The sequence below is a fragment of the Pongo pygmaeus genome, chromosome 3 (genome assembly GCF_028885625.2).
Source record: "Pongo pygmaeus isolate AG05252 chromosome 3, NHGRI_mPonPyg2-v2.0_pri, whole genome shotgun sequence".
NCBI lineage: Eukaryota > Metazoa > Chordata > Mammalia > Primates > Hominidae > Pongo > Pongo pygmaeus.
Genome location: NC_072376.2, coordinates 90,153,831 through 90,171,489, shown reverse-complemented (window position 1 = coordinate 90,171,489; position 17,659 = coordinate 90,153,831). Strand labels below are relative to the sequence as shown.

Sequence of the window (17,659 nt, the reverse complement as noted above, 5' to 3'; positions counted from 1 at the left end):
TCTCAGCAGTTGTTCAGTTGGCTCAGGAGCACTACAGCTATAAGTGAAAGCAACTACCCATAGGCAGTTTACAATCTAATTGGGAGATAATGGATATACAAACGAATAATTACTAAAAAATACTAAGTTTTTTCAGTATCACAGTCTGATGTAACTGAATACTAAATAATATGACAAAACTGTATACTAGTAAACAGTTAAGATGCTAATAGTGGTATACAAAAAACAGATACCTGGTTAAACCATCTATATCTCTATTTAAATTTCTTTACTTTTTTTTTTTACGTTTGTTTTCATAAGAACAGTGCCTTGTACATACTAAAAGCTCAAGAATTATTTAGTGACTGACCTAAATCTAAGCCCACAACACTGCCTGCCTTCCTGTCACTATGGGTGAACTGTCTATGCCCCTAACAAAGGCCATTCCTCTTCATTTCTGTGCTCACCCCCACTTCTACTCACCCATAAAAGGATGCTGTGCCTCCCTTCTTTCCTCTACATTGTCGATTTTCCCTGCTTCCCTAGACAATCTTCATTAGCTTACAAACTTGCTATAAAATCTTCCTTTTCAAAATAAAATAAACAAGTCTCCTATGTTGCCTTCCAATTACCACCCAACATTTCTCTTAATGTAAGTTCTCAAAAAAAAAAGCCATCTCTATTTCCTCTCCTTCTATTTTCTCTTATACCTACTTCAGTAACCTTCACATTGGCAAATCCAGTAGTCACTTCTCAGTGTTCCTCTGACTTGACCTATCAGCAGCAGTTCACAGTGTAATCTGTCCTCTTCCTACAGTATCTTGACTTGTCCTCTGAAACACGATTCTCACTGGCTATTTCATTTCATTTCAAGGGCTGAGCCACCCACCCTCACTTAGCTGCCTTCCAAAGGTTGAACTACCTCAGGGATCAGTCATGTTACTTCTCTTATCCTATCCATGCACACCTCCCTAACTGATCTCATGCAGACACATGGCTTTAAATACCATCTATCCACTGATAATTTCTAAATGTTTATCTCCAGCCCCAATTTCTCTCATGATTTCCAACCACCAACTTGATATCTCTACCTAGATGCAGGCAAGTTATTAGTAAGGAGTAAATATGGCAAATGTCTCCTGGAAGAATAAACAAATAAAGGACTTCATAATTTTGAGCCTGATATCATACTGATGATGTAATGGTAATGAAGACAGAAAGAACAGGACTCGAAGAAAAGAGAAATAGTTCTGCATTAGAACATACTAAAGTGAAGGTCTGATGGAATATCAAAAAATGTATATATCTGTATAGTTAGAAAAAAGGAACTAGAAAAAAGGCGATAGATTGAAGATGATGTAGATTTTAGTTTTTAAGGTAGTTCCATCCTAAAACACAAATAAAACTTCCTTCCTTATATATTCCTTCTTCTTTGTCTAATTTGCATTTCCCCAATGATCAAGATGTTTAGTATTATTTCATCTGTTTAATGACCAATTACATATATTCTTTTTTTTTTTGAGACAGAGTCTCGCTCTGTTGCCCAGGCTGGAGTACAGTGGTGTGATCTCGGCTCACTGCAACCTCTGCCTCCCAGGTTCAGGCAATTCTCCTGCCTCAGCCTCCCAAGTAGCTGGGATTACAGGTATGCACCACCATATCCGGCTAATTTTTGTATTTTTAGTAGAAACAGGGTTTCACCAGGTTGGCCAGGTTGGTCTCGAACTCCTGACCTCAGGTGATCCGCCTGCCTCGGTCTCCCAAAGTGTTGAGATTACAGGCATGAGTCACTGCACCCAGCCACGTATATTCTTTTGTACAACACCTACTCAACTCTTTTGCCCCTTTTTTAAAAAATTAGGTTGACAGTCTTACTGAGTTATGAGTTCTTTATATATTATGGATACAGGTTATTGGTCAGAGCTATGTGTGGCAAATATTTTCCCCTAATCTATGACTTTGCCTTTTCATTTTCTCAGGGGTTCACCCATGAGCAAAAATGTTTAATTTTGATTAAGTCCAAATTAGCAATTTTTTCTTCTATAGCTCATGCTTTTTGTGTCCTAAGAAATATTTACTTAATCCAAGGCCATGAAGATTTTCTCCTAGAATATTTTCTTCTAGAATTTCATGACTTTATCTTTTACATTTAGGTCTATGATCCATTTTGGATTAATTTCTGTGTTTGATGTGAGGAAACAATTATACAGTTATTTCAGCACAATTCATTGAAAAAATTATTCTTTTTCCACATAACCTTGACACCTTTGGTGAAAATCAGTTGATCATATAAGTTTAGGTTCATTTCTGAACCTCAGTGTCTGATCTATATTCATTTATCCTTTATACCATACCACTGTCTTGATTACTGTAGATCTATGATAAAGTCTCACATCTCAAACTGTGTTCTTCCTTTTAAAAATCATTTTCTCTTTTAATTTCTTTTTTTCTTTTTTTTTGAGACAGAGTCTTACTCCATCACCCAGGCTAGAGTGCAGTGGTGCGATCCTGGCTCACTGTAACTGCCACCTCCCAGGTTCAAGTGATTCTCCTGCCTCAGCCTCCCAAATAGCTGGGATTATAAGCATGCATCACCACATTCAGCTAAGTTTTGTATTTTTAGTGGAGACGGGGTTTCACCATGTTTGCCATGCTGGTCTCAAACTCCCAACCTCAGGTGATTCACCTGCCTCAGCCTCCCATAGTGCTGGGATTACAGGTATGAACCAGCATGCCCGGACAAACTTTTTCTCTTTTTTTTTTAAGACACAGTCTTGCTTTGTCACAGGTTGGACTGCAGTGGCACGATCTCAGCTCACTGCAGCCTCAATCTCCTGGGCTCGAGCAGTCCTCTCACCTCGGCCTCCCAAGTAGCTGGGACTCCAGGCACATGCCACCACACCCAGTAGATTTTTTTTTTTTTTTAAGTAGAGATTTGGTCTTGCTATTTTGCTCAGGCTGGTCTTGAATTCCTGAACTCACGAAATCCTCCTGCCTCGGCCTCCCAAAGTACTGGTATTACAGGTGTGAGTGTGCCACTGCACCCAGCCTAAAATCATTTTTTCCATTCTAGGTTCTCTTTATTTCCATTTAAACATGAGAATACGCTTGCCAACTTTTTTTTTTTTTTTTTAAGCTTTCTGGGAGTTTGGTTGGGATTACATTCAATCTATAGAAAAAAATAAGTTTATCTTAATAATATGCTTTCAAATCCACCACTAAGGTATATCCCTCTATTAACTTTCAGCAACATTTACCAGTTTTCTATGAAAAGGTCTTGTACAGCTTCTGTTAAATTTCCTCTTAAATATTTTTATTTCTTTATGCTCACGTGAATGGAACTGTTTTAGAAATTTCAGTTTGATTGTAGGTTGGTTACATATAGAAATACCATTGATTTTCATGCACGGACCTTGTATCCTATAACCTCATTAAATTCACTAATTAGAATTCACTTACTAAAATAGCTTAGTATCATCTGGGAATAAAAAAAAAGATTTATTTCTTCCTTTCCCTTATGTATGCCCTTTATTTCACTGACCTCCAGTACAATGTTGAACATAAGCACTGATAGCAGAGATCTTTGCCTTGTTCCTGATCTTAGGTAGAAAGCATTCCTTCTCAATGATCTCACCATTAAGAATGTTGCTTTTTCATAGATGTGCTGTGTCAAGTTGAGGAATTTCACTTACATTTCCAGTATTCTGAGAGTTATTATTGCCAAAATGCTTTCTCTGCATCTACTGAGATGATATCAACGTTTTCATCTTTTATTCTATTAACACGGTGTATTATATTGATGTTCAGATATTAAGCCAATTTTGAATAACTGGAATAAACGTCACTGGTTAAGGTGTATTAACCTTTATTTTTATGTACATGTATACTGCTGGATTCAACTTGTTAATATTTTGTTAACAGTATTTTTTGCGTCTATGCTCAAGAAGGAATAATCCTGTAGTTTTCTCATAATGTCCTTGTCTACCTTTGTTATCAGGGTAATGCAGAGCTCATAAAACAAGTTGGTAAATGTTTTTCACTCACTATTTTCTAAAAGAGGTTGTGAAGAATTGGTATTATTTCTTCCTTAAAACATTGGATAGAATTCACCAGTGGGAATCAGGTGGGCCTGGACTTTTCATGGGAGAACTTATGCATGACTAATTCAATTTCTTTCCTTTATACAGATCTATTCAGGTTTTCCATTTCTTCCAGAAACTTTTGATAATTTGTGTCTTTCAAGGAATGTGTCATTTTATATAAATTGTCACATTTATTTGCATAAATTTATTCATAATATTGCCTTATTATCATTTAATGTTTATGGGATATGTATTCATGTCACCGCTTTCATTCCTGATATTAACAATCTGTCTTCCCTTTTTAAAAAAAAAATCAGTCCAGCTAAAGTTTTATCAGCTTTATTGATCTTTTTAAAGAACCAGTTTTGCTTTCATTGCTATTGTTTGTTCTTTTTCTATTTCAGTGACTTCCACTATGTTCTTTATTATTTTCTTCCTTGTACTTAATTTGGGTTTAATTTGCTTCTTTTTTTCTAGGTTTATAAGATAAAAATCTTAGAACAATGATTTTAACCCATTCTTTTCTAACTCGGTTTTTTTTTTTTTAGAAAGCCAGTCTCACTATGTTGCCCTGGCTAGAGTACAGTGGCTATGCACAGGCACAGTCATAGTGCACTGCCACCCTGAACTCCTAGCCACCAGGGATCCTCCCATCTCAGTCTCCCAAGTGGCTGGAATGACAGGCATATGCCACTGTGCCCAGCTAATTTAGCCTTTAAAACTATAAATTTCTTTCTAAGTACTGCTTCAGCTGCATCCCACAAGTTCTGACATGTTGAGTTTTCAGTATCATTCAGTTTAAGACAGTCTTTGATTTCTTCTTTGATCAATGAGTTATTTAGTAGTGGGCTTTTTCATTTTAATGTATTTAGAGATTTTTCATGGTTACTGATTTCTAATTTAACTCAGTTGCAAATCAGAACACATATATGTGTCACTTCAATTCTTTTACATTCATAAATTTAAGACTTAATATATTTAGACCTGGCTTATAACTCAGCAAATGGTCTACCATGGTGAATGTTCAACACCAAACAACATTTACCGTTGTTGGGCGTTTTATAGACATCAGCTAGGACAAGATGACTAAGAGTGTTGTTCAAATATTTTATATGCTTACTAATTTTCTGTCTATATGTTCTATCAGTTACTGAGAAGAATATTAAAATCTCCAACTGTACTTGATGATTAGTCTATTTCTCCTTTCAATTCTGTCAGGTTTTGCTTCAAGTATTTTGAAGCTTTAAGATGAGTCTTATTATTATAGAATATCCATCTTTTTCTCTAATAATAATCATTGTCTTAAAAGTCTATTTTGTCTGATATTAATATAGAATCCAACTCTCTAATGCTTATAGTTTTTATGGTATATCTTTATCCACCATTTTACTTTCAGCCTATTTGTGTTTGAATATAACATGTGTCTCTTGTAGACAGCATATAGTTGGGGTTTTGTTTTTTTTTAATCTTATAATCTCTGCTTCTTGGAGTGTGTGGTCCATTTCCAATTATCATAACTATTTATATGGCTGAATTTAGGTCTTTATTTTGATATGTGTTTTCTATTTGCTTCATCTTATTTGTTCTTCTGTTCCTCCTTTACAGGCTTATTAAATAAAAAAATTTTAGCATATCATTTTTATTCCTCTATTTATAGTTTTAAGCTATATTTATTTGTGTGAGTACGTTTTACTTGCTCTAGGGAGTACAATGTTCATACTTACCACAACCTACTTCATATTAATACTGTTAATGCTTTATGTTAATATAAAATAAAGTTGCGCCAGCTTATCTACCTCCTTGACCCCTTCACCTTGTAATATTATTGTCATACCCAAATCTGCTTTACTTCCTGTGCATTTATATTTAAAATAGTATTTACTAGGCTACTCAAGACCAAAATTAGGAAATCATTCTAGATTCTTCCCCCTCCCTTACCCCCTACATTTAATCAATAACTCCTGTTAATTCTAATTCTTAATATCCAACAACATCCTTCCTCATCTGTCTTCACTGCCACTACCAGACTCTTTCCTTCTTCATCTTTTACCTGGATTACTGGAATCGCCTCCTCACTGGTCTCTGTTCTTAAAGTTTCACCATTCTCATATGGCTACCCTGCCATTTATACAGTTCCCACAATACTCGTTCTGATAAGCAAATCTTACATCATTCTTCTGAGCTAAAGTTTTCAATGGCTCCTATTTGCAAAGAGGATAAAATCTAATGTCCATGGTATAGCACACAAAGCCTGCTGTGACCTGGCCCACTGTCTATCACTGTCCAACCCCATTGACCACCAGTATCTGATAACATTTTATATACCAAATGATAGAAAGCTGCTTATAATTTCTTGCACACTACTGGCTCTCTCATACTTTTGTATATGTAAAATGGCCATTTCCTCTGCCTGATTCATGTAAAGAAAGCAAATGCCTATTCATGCTCAACCTCTCAACTGCAATCTTCTTTATATAATCTCATTCTACAAAGCAGTCCCTCATTCCTCTACAATACTTTGTACATTTTCTACCAATAAACTTACTGCATTTTAGTGCAGCAGTTTGCTCTCATCACTCTCTCCTCAGTATTTATCTTCTTAAAGACAGAAAATGTCTTTTCACTTTATTTTTCAATCCTCAATACTAAGTGTAGTACCTGGCACATAGTAGGCATGCCAATAATTATATGCTTATTCAACAAATAAGTTATGAAGGTGATATATAAATACATGAAAAAGAATAGCTTCTCCTAAAGTAATTGTGGAGAATGAATAGCTACTTTAGGAATGATAGGGAGCTAATGATAATCATAGTGGCCCACACATCATATGTTATGTACCCAGCTTGTGCTTCATACATTATCACAAAAACAGTATGGATGGATGTTATAATGAAACTCATTTTGTAGACGAATAAATAAAGGCACAAAATGTTAAAAACTTTGCTCAAGGTCACAGTAAGTGACAAAGTCAAGACAAAGAGAGATCTATACTAACCACTATTCTACTCTGCTTTTCAGTACAGCCAAATGTTAAATCATCACTGCTATTTCTAGGGCTTTGCTATCCCTTACTGCTATTTAACTAACTGCTTTCCTCTTTCTCCACTTTCACTTTTCTCTGTGTTTTTAGGCTCTTCTTTCTTCATTTTCTTTCTTCCTTTCACTTTCTTTTCCTTTAATTCTCTATTCAATTTCCATAATGAACATAACCTATACTATACGATCAAGTATTTCCTCCTAATATACCTTCTCTTTTCTTTTTTTAATGAAGGAAAACAAAGAAGAAATAGTTAGAAAAGAGGTGAGTTAGGATTGCATACATTACCTCCTGAAAGAAGTTGCAAAAAACAGAGAAAACTAAGAAGAGACCTTTGAATATGGCAAAAGAAAAACCTGTGATAACTAAGAGAGCAATATTTTAGCTAAATTATGGAAGAAAAAGCTGTAAGGAATACTAATGCTTAGTAAGAAAATGAAGCCAATTGCTGAAGACCATTATTTGAAAAACTTAATATAAAACAACATAAAAAACTAAGATCGCAGCTGGAAAGGATAGTTGAATCAAATGAAGGTGCGGGGGGCTTGTGATTTGCTTTTTGTTTGTTTAAAGAAATCTGAGCATAAATGGCCAGGCACGGTGGCTCATGCCTGTAATCCCAGCACTTTCGGAGACTGCAGCAGGTGGATCACTTGAGCTCATGAGTTCAAGACCAGCCTTGCCAACATGGCAAAACCCCGTCTCTACTGAAAATACAAAAAAAAAAAAAAAATTAGTCAGGCGTGGCAGCACATGCCTGTAGTCCCAGCTATTCTGGTGGCTGATGCAAGAGAATCACTTGAACCCAGGAGGCAGAGGTTGCAGTGAGACAAAATCGTGTCTCTGCACTCCAGCCTGGGTGACAGAGTGAGACTCTGTCTCAAAAAAAAAAAAAAAAAAAAAAAAAAAATTCTGTGCATAAGTAACTGTAAAAAGTTAAACCAGTTCTCTACTGCAGAAAACAAAACTGTTAGTTCTATGACCGCAAGAACTTTGTCTGTCTTGTTCACTGCTATCACACCCAAGGCTTGGCACATAGTAGATACTCAACTACTATAAATACAATTATTCTAATAAAAAAAATCTATAAATTGTATATAGTCCAAGCTGGGCGCGGTGGCTCACGCATGTAATCCCAGCACTTTGGGAAGCTGAGGGAGGTGGATCATTTGAGGTCAGGAGTTTGAGACCAGCCTGGCCAACATGGTGAAACCCCATCTCTACTAAAAATACAAAAAAAAATTACCTGGGCATGGTGGCGCACACCTGTAATCTCAGCTACTCAGGAGGCTGAGGCAGGAGACTTGTATGAACCCGGGAAGGGGAGGTTGCAGTGAGCCGAGATGCGCCACTGCCCTCCAGCCTGGGTGACAGAGCAAAACTCCGTCTCAAAAAAAAAAAAAAAAAAAATTGTATACTCCATTTTTAAGTTACAGTTTAATTTTATATCTTCTACCAACTGAATGAGTGCTGTATTAAACATTCATTCATTCATTCATTCAAATATTTGTAGAGTACATACTATTTTCAGGTACTATACTCTAGGCAATGGGAATGTAGCAATGGACAAAACAAAACCATCCTTGCTCTAATGAGAGGAACTGAACACACATCACACACACACACACACACACACAAAAAGATGCTAAGAGTGATATGTCCTAAAATGAATACAAAAGCATAATAATGATATTTAGTGATAATAGGAAGTGGGAGTAATATTTTATATAGGATGGTCATGGAAGGTCTCTCTGTTTAGATGATGTTCCAATGAGAAAGTGAGCAAGGCAAGTAAGCAAACAGTACTACTACAGACCCATGCAACAGTAAATCCAAAGACCTGAGGAGGGAGAGCACTTAGTGTGTATGAGGAAGATCAAGGAGGCCGCCAAGGCTGAAGTAAAGGAAGCAAAGCAAAGCATAACAGAACCAGCTACAATAGATCCATAATTCATCTACAACAATTGTAACAGTACCTAATCATTAATGGAGTCTTTCATACATGGATAGTTTTTAAACTAATATGTGAAGGGGAGGAAATTTAGAAAAATTTCAAATTCATTACCTTGCAAAAATTCTCCATTTTGGTATTTTCCCTTTATAGCCAAAACTTCTGATTGTTCCAATAATGCAAACAAAACCCTGAAGTACAAGGTACTATTCTATGAGTTAAAAATGCTACACATTACAAGAACTTTAATATCCATGAGTCTCATGTATAATACAACACCAACTTCCTTACGGAAAGCAGTGTCCTGCTCATATGTGGATATCTTTTGGACAAGTCTGCTGGGATATCGTTTGGACAAGACATCGAGTGGAGCACTAGTGTTCAATTCTAAGAGTTAGAAGTTAAGAGGAATACACATTAGTGTAATTCTAATTTTCTAATCATGTCCCTTTCTCTCTTACCTGACAATAACTTAGTATGGTATAAAAGAATTCAACTGTTCCCATATATGCCACAGTACCTATCACAGGTTAATATGAATAATAAACATCTGATACCATTAAGTCAAGATTTTTTTTTGGCTGGGAACGGTGGTTCACGCCTGTAATCCCAGCACTTTGGGAGGCCAAGCACTTTAGGAGGCTGAAGCGGGCAGATTACCTGAGGTCAGGAGTTCGAGACCAGCCTGGCCAACATGTCTCTACTAAAAATACAAAAATTAGCCAGGCATGGTGGCATGCTCCTGTAATCGCAGCTACTTGGGAGGCTGAGGCAGACTCACTTGAACCCAGGAGGCGGAGGTTGCAGTGAGCCAAGATCACACCCCTGCACTCCAGCCTGGGCGACAGAGGGAAAGTCTGTCTCATAAAAAAAAAAAAGATATATTTCACACTAGTGTTTTTGGTTTCTAAATGCTAATTTATAAATAGGATTAGAAATAAAAAAGTTTTAATTAACAAAACATATCTATATTAGAGATGAAAGAATTACAGAGGGTACTTATATTGGGGAGGAAGCCAGACGATAAGCAAAATAAAACCAAATTTCTTAGAAGGAATTTTAAAAAACAGGTTTTAATTTTTTTAATAAAACAAAAAATATTGAGAAAACAAGCCAAATGTGCATTTGAAAAATAAAGAACTTGCCTACAGTTATGTAAGCAATTAAAATAAAACGAATAAAACTGCAGCATTAAACAAGCTGCAAAATGTACACACGCCCACTCCCATTAGTAAAACTGGAAATGGGAAACTAATGAGCTCAGCTGCAGGAGCTTGTTTTTTAATTTTCTCCACTTGCTCAAAATGTAATTTCTATTTTACACTAAAGACTTTTGTTGGATATAGGGGGAATCAAATGTTCTTAAACAAGAATCTGATTGAGCTTTGAAAATGCATAATAGAAGCTTCATTTGTTCTAATGCACATCTGATGTATTCCATTTAACATTTTTGACAGGTTGATTGTTTGTCTTCATGTTTAAAGAACACAAATGTTTTACCAGTGCCATTAAACAGATCATGTTGGGGTGAAAAGAAGGTGTCAGAGAAGGGAAAAGGTCCATCTCTTCACTCAAGATGCCTACGCAAATAGGAGGGGAAAAACATACTTAGGTACTTGACCATGATATGTGAAGTTGCAATTCATTATGAAAGGAGAAATAAAGTAAAGCTCACTAATAAACATTTTATTAGGAAAGTTATTATTTGGAATAAAGAAATAAGTTATTTGAAAACTAAAAAAGCTTCCAAATATTGAGATGACAATGAGAAAAAAAAACCCTCAAGGCTAAAAAAAAAAGAAGCTAAAAGGGTTACACAGAGAATGGATAAAGTAGCAAAGGTGACAAAATTAATGTCTCTTAAAAATCAGTTCACCACGCAAAGCAAGGAGCTAGATATCTAGAATACAAACATATTAGTATTCATTTTTGGTTTTTACTATATTTAGTACTGTTTGTTTTGCTCTGATTTGAGCTTGAATTTAATTAAGAACAAAAAAGTTATGAGAAATATTTTCACCAAATTCAACTGCAATTCTGGTTTAATTTTTAAAATATGTTCAGTTTTAGGTCTTACTTAAGAAAGAATATAAACTGGACTCCATAATGAACACTGCTGTAAGGGAAATCCCTAATAAAAAGTGCCAGACACCAGTTCAAAATCTAATAAATATTTATGACTTAATGCATGCTATCAAAAATAATCAAACAAAACTCTAACACAACAAAAGAACTGGAAAGTCCATTTGAATTTAATTTACAGGTCATGATCTAGAATTCAGACAAGTTGTTAGTGGCTAGGATATATAAAAATTTTAGCAGAATTTTTTTAGCTCAACTAGAGTTAAAATTTGAAGACAAATCTACCAACACAATTTTAAAATATTTGTTCTGTTTATGCTACAAAATTTTATTTGAAATAATAATATACCAGACATCCAGCACTACCTAAAACAAACTGTGTCAGCAAGTGAACTTGTTTTTCCTCCCAAATGCACTCCCTGTTTCCATTAATGATGGCACTTATTAGGAGAGGTTTCTAGACTTAAAAAACCTCAGTATCATTTGACTCTTCCTTTTCTCCCCCTCAATCTCTCCATTCCCAATTAATTGCTAAGTCCTAATATCCTTGACATTTATACACTTCACTCCAGTCTCATTATGAAGACCTTAGCTTAAACATTACATTAGTCTCCTGCCATTGCACCCGAACTGGTTTCCCTGTCTCTAGTTTCAATTATCTTAAAAACCTCTTGCCAGATTAAAGCTCTAAAGAACAGATTATGTCACTCCCATCTCAAAAACTTCTGATTCCTGCTGAATATAGAATGCAGACATTCATGCTCATTAGCCCATCATTCAAAGTTCTTCTCAATATGGCATCAATCTACCTTTCCAACATCATTTCCCATTATTCTCTTCAATTTCAATGTAGGGGTACCATTCCCCACAGTCAAAGAGAGCTAATTAATATTTCTTGTACCTGGCCTATGATTTCTGACTTACTTTGGTGTCTATGATTAATACATTCCTTCTACTTAAAATAATATTCTCCTCAATCAATTCATCCAACTAATGTTACCTCCTTTATGTTTAAATGTTACCTCTTTTATGATGCCTTCCCTGATTCCTCACCTATGTGTAAACTCCACCTCCACTGAACACCCCTAGCACTTTTTAAATTTATTATATAACACCTCACACGTTATAACATAGTTCCTTATTTAGCGACCTTAACTTTCTTATTAGATTTCTTAAGGAGAAAATATCCATAAGGGGAAATTTTCTTAAGAGAAATTACCTCCAGAGCCATGCATATGGTCAACATGCATACATATGTTGAACACTTTTAAATAAACGGGCATACATATTACATTGATAAATAGGGATAAAAACCAATAAAACAGTATGATGATAATATACTGAGTACATAATACATTCCACTAATTGGGAGCTAGACTTTGATCTACATTTTAAAAACTGGTATTATAAAGTAACTAGGTTTTCAAATCATATTAGATTACCAGTATTAATGCCAAAGCGGGGGAAAAAAATCAAACCCGTAGGTTCTCGTAACTCAAACTCAAATACCAGGACATACTATTTATTCTACACATATATGAACAACTTTGTTTCCTAACTAAGCAAAGTTCACAAGAAAGTTGTTGACAGGATATTGAAATAATAGGAATTCTCTTACTTCGAGAAAGCTTTGGATATCTTTTATTAAGTTTCTTCCTTAATCGACTAAGTTCAGGCATTATTTCTGGAACAGCTATGTAAAAGTCTGCAACAATTTCATCATCCCAAATCTGAAAATAAAAAAAAAAAGGTGACCTCAGATGAGATGAAAAGCTTTATCGTTCTGAAAAAGTACAATGTAGTCATTTCCTTTATAATTCAGAAAACAGACATTAAGCACAATTCTTTTCTTCAAACACAAAGATCATACAAATACACCTGTCAATTATAAAAACCATCAGAAGTAAAACATTTTCCTTTAAAAACAGCCACATCCTCAAAAAAAAAAAAATTAATGGTTTCTTCCTTTGGGTTGTGTTAGGCAAAAGTGTTACAAGTTACAACACAGCAATGAATGTGTGCGTGGCTCACAGAATCCCACAAAGTTAAATTCATATATTTATTAAAACTGAAGGAACCTACAAAAGCTGAAAATTTTGCAACAGATCACATGTAAAATTAATAACCACTAACTGCCAAACTCACTAGCAACCACTAGCTTCCTAAATTTAGAGCATCAGAGAATTGAATTTATAATTATTTTCACAAAGAACTGAAACTGAAATTTTCCTTACCACCAATAACTAAGAATAAAAGAAGAGGGGGTGATCAAAGACAAGTTCACTTATAGTTTATTATCCATACTCTATATCCATTCTCAGAACAAAGGAATTAATATTCAATTTTTAGAAAACATTTTTATTAATTCAGGCAAGCACCTAAAATAACTATTATACTACTACAATATACTCCACTTAAACTCTACTTAATATACTCCACTTAAACATACAATATACTCCACTTAAACTCCACACCTGTAATCCCAGCACTTTGGGAGGCCAAGGCAGGCAAATCAATTGAGCTCAGGAGCCTTGAAATTAGCCTGGGCAACAAGGCAAAACTCTGTCTCCACAAAAAATACTAAAATTAGCCGGGCGTGGTGGCACACGTCTGTAGTCCCAGGTAACCGGGAGGCTGATGTGGGAGGATTGCTTGAAGCCAGGAAGGCAGAGGTTGCAGTAAGCCGAGATCGTGCCACTGCCCAAGCAGGAAATATTTTACCAATGATTCTCTTTGTATGAAATCTTACCACAATATGCCATTCAAAGCCTTGATTTAAGGGTACACGGTGAATTAAAAACTTGAATTCTGACAAAATTAAGCAATGACTATGGAATTTTATCCTTCTGTTACTATTCTTTGTACAAATTTTTAGTCCTTAAATAACATACTCTCCTCTCCTTAACAACAACTTACATTAAATGGGCACTTCTCATGTGCCAAGCATTCTGCTAAATACTTAATATAATTTAGAACATCCAGTCTTCATAACAACCCTTGAGACAGGTACCAGTATTGACCACACATTCCAGATAAAAAAAACTGAGGGCTCAGGGAGGATGAGTCAGTCTGTACACACCTAAGAGGCAGAGCTAGAATTGAAAAACAGGCAGTGTGGGTCCAGAACCAGGGGTCTCATCACTGGAAAAAGGAAAGCAGAGGCAATTTCTAAATGTCAAAGAACTGTATGTGAGATTTCTATTTCAAGACTTTCCAATCCTAATTCTATGACATGTTCCTTTAAATTAAAATTATGTTTGGAAGTTATGCTGTAAGTAAGATTGTATCTTGGAATAATAAAAAACTGTGGATGGAAATCATGCTCTTAGAGACAAGTAAAAATATGAAGTTACTTTAAAATCACTCAGAACCAGGCATATCTGTGATGTTTCAAAATAAAATAAAATTTAATAAATGAATGTGTTATCTAAGAAATTACTACGTGGTGCTCACGCCTGTAATCTCAGCACTTTGAGAGGCCGAGGAAGGTTGGATCGCCTAAGGTCAGGAGTTCAAGACCAGCCTGGCCAACACAGTGAAACCCCGTCTCTACTAAAAATAATAAAAATTAGCTGGGCGTGGTGGCAGGTGCCTGTAATCCCAGCTACTCGGGAGGCAGAGTCAGGAGAATCGCTTGAACCCAGGAGGCGGAGGTTGCAGTGAGCCAAGATTGCGCCATTGCACTCCCCACTGGGCAACAAGAGCAAAACTCCATCTCAAAAAGAAAAAAAAAAAAGAAATGACTACGTAAATTTATCCTACTTGGCATTTTATAGAACTAAGCAAAATGATAAACTAATTTAAAAACACAGGAATGTACAAAAAATTGCAGCCATAATATTATTTACTAAACTGTATTGAATTTACCTCATAACCTGAATACCTTCTACAAATAACATGGACTAGCTTTAAAAAGACACCACGGGGTAACTTGCAAACTTATCCTATGATGCCTTATACAGGTAGCATGCTCCCTCTAATAACAGATCCTCTACTGGGGCCCTAAAGAGAAATTCTGCACCTGTTAATATTTTCTATACTACAGAACTTTAAAATGTCTTTGGCTTCCTTATTTGGGTTACTTTAAAAAATGTGTTTCATTTACTGAGCTTACAGCTTCATAACACTTTCTGCTCTATTACCATTTCTTTCTTGAGAGGTAACTTCTTGCTTAACATTTAAGAACCAAAGGCCAGGCGTGATGTCTTGGCTGGGAGCAGTGGCTCACGCCTATAATCCCAACACTTTGGGAGGCCAAGGCGGGCAGATCACTTGAGGCCAGGAGTTCGAGACCAGTCTGGCCAATGTGGCAAAACCCCATCTCTACCAAAAATACAAAAATTAGCCGGGCACGGTGGCAGGCACCTGTAATCCCAGCTACTAGGGAGGCTGAGGCAGGAGAATCACTTGAACTCAGGAGGCAGAGGTTGCAGTGAGCCGAGATCACGTCACTGCACTCCAGCCTGGGTGATGCAACAACACACTGTCTCAAAAAAAATGGAAAAAAAAACCAAAAAAAAAAAACGAACCAAAGGAGTGGCTATGACAGTTCTACAAGGTAACTTTAGTGGTTGCAAGAAGAAAACAGAAAGCTGTATACAAACTCAAGATTAGTTCTCTGATTCTAGAGACCCAGGTCTATTCTCAAATTCCCAAACATTTGTGATGATTATTTTTTAATAATTAAAAGTTTTAATAATTTTTTAATTAAAATTAATAATACATCAGAAAGAACTGAGTACCACTGACTTTGGCCTAGAACCTGTATTAAAGCATACTCTTCCTACTTTCCACTAGTTCTGCAACCAAAAATCATTCTGAAGACCCTCTTTATTTAAAATCCAGAATCCTCACCAAATTTAGAGTACTTTTAGGGGCAGGAAAAAACAAACTATGAGCACTGCTGTATATCTCAAAGGACGGGCCCAGTTAAAAGTTCCCCAAATGAAAATTTGAATATGCGACAAAGGATAAATTTTCAAGTCACTATTTCCTGTCTACTTCCTCCTCCCCGGCAAAAATTCCATAACATATAGAAATGCTTGTGATTTTTGCACATTGATTTTGTATCCTGAGACTTTGCTGAAGTTGCTTATCAGCTTAAGGAGGTTTTGGGCTGAGACGATGGGGTTTTCTAAATATACAATCATGTGATCTGCAAACAGGGACAATTTGACTTCCTCTTTTCCTAATTGAATATCCTTTATTTCTTTCTCTTGCCTGATTGCCCTGGCCAGAACTTCCAACACTATGTTGAATAGGAGTGAGAGAGAGCATCCCTGTCTTGTGCCAGTTTTCAAAGGGAATGCTTCCAGTTTTTGCCCATTCAGTATGATATTGGCTGTGGGTTTGTCATAAATAGCTCTTATTGTTTTGAGATACGTCCCATCAATACCTAGTTTATTGAGAGTTTTTAGCATGAAGGGCTGTTGAATTTTGTCGAAGGTCTTTTCTAATCATGTGGTTTTTGTCTTTGGTTCTGTTTATATGATGGATTACATTTATTGATTTGCGTATGTTGAACCAGCCTTGCATCCCAGGATGAAGCCCACTTGATTGTGGTGGATAAACTTTAGCTTTTTGATGTGCTGCTGCATTTGGTTTGCCAGTATTTTACTGAGGATTTTTGCATTGATGTTCATCAGGGATATTGGTCTAAAATTCTCTTTTTTTGTTGTGTCTCTGCCAGGCTTTGGTATCAGGATGATGCTGGCCTCATAAAATGAATTAGGGAGGATTCCCTCTTTTTCTATTGATTGGAATAGTTTCAGAAGGAATGGTACCAGCTCCTCTTTACCTCTGGTAGAATCTGGCTGTGAATCCGTCTGGTCCTGGACTTTTTTTGGTTGATAGGCTATTAATTATTGCCCCAATTTCAGAGCCTGTTATTGGTCTATTCAGGGATTTAACTTCTTCCTGGTTTAGTCTTGGGAGGGTGTATATGTCCAGGAATTTATCCATTTCTAGATTTTCTAGTTTATTTGCGTAGAGGTGTTTATAGTATTCTCTGATGGTAGTTTGTATTTCTGTGGGATGGTTGGTGATATCCCCTTTATCATTTTTTATTGCATCTATTTGATTCTTCTCTTTTCTTCTGTATTAGTCTTGTTAGCGGTCTATCAATTTTGTTGATCTCTTCAAAAAACCAGCTAATGGATTCATTGATTTTTTGAAGGGTTTTTTGTGTCTCTATCTCCTTCAGTTCTGTTCTGATCTTAGTTATTTCTTGCCTTCTGCTAGCTTTTGAATTAGTTTGCTCTTGCTTCTCTAGTTCTTTTAATTGTGATGTTAGGGTGTCAATTTTAGATCTTTCCTGCTTTCTCTTGTGGGCATTTAGTGCTATAAATTTCTCTCTACACACTGCTTTAAATGTGTGCCAGAGATTCTGGTATGTTGTGTCTTTGCTCTCATTGGTTTCAAAGAACATCTTTATTTCTGCCTTCATTTCGTTATGTACCCAGTAGTCATTCAGGAGCAGGTTGTTCAGTTTCCATGTAGTCGAGCGGTTTTGAGTGAGGTTCTTAA

The 17,659-nt window shown here is 36.0% G+C and overlaps 1 protein-coding gene across 3 annotated transcripts in view; it reads right to left on the bottom strand.

The window, feature by feature from the left end:
* Positions 1-17,659, bottom strand: part of MRPL1 (mitochondrial ribosomal protein L1) — a 107,229-nt gene that overhangs the window by 58,941 nt on the left and 30,629 nt on the right. For all 3 annotated transcript variants that reach the window (XM_054485582.2, XM_054485585.2, XM_054485584.2), the window contains one exon: positions 12,753-12,864. In XM_054485582.2, the coding sequence (XP_054341557.1) occupies positions 12,753-12,864 (112 nt within the window). The remainder of the gene's footprint in view (positions 1-12,752; positions 12,865-17,659) is intronic.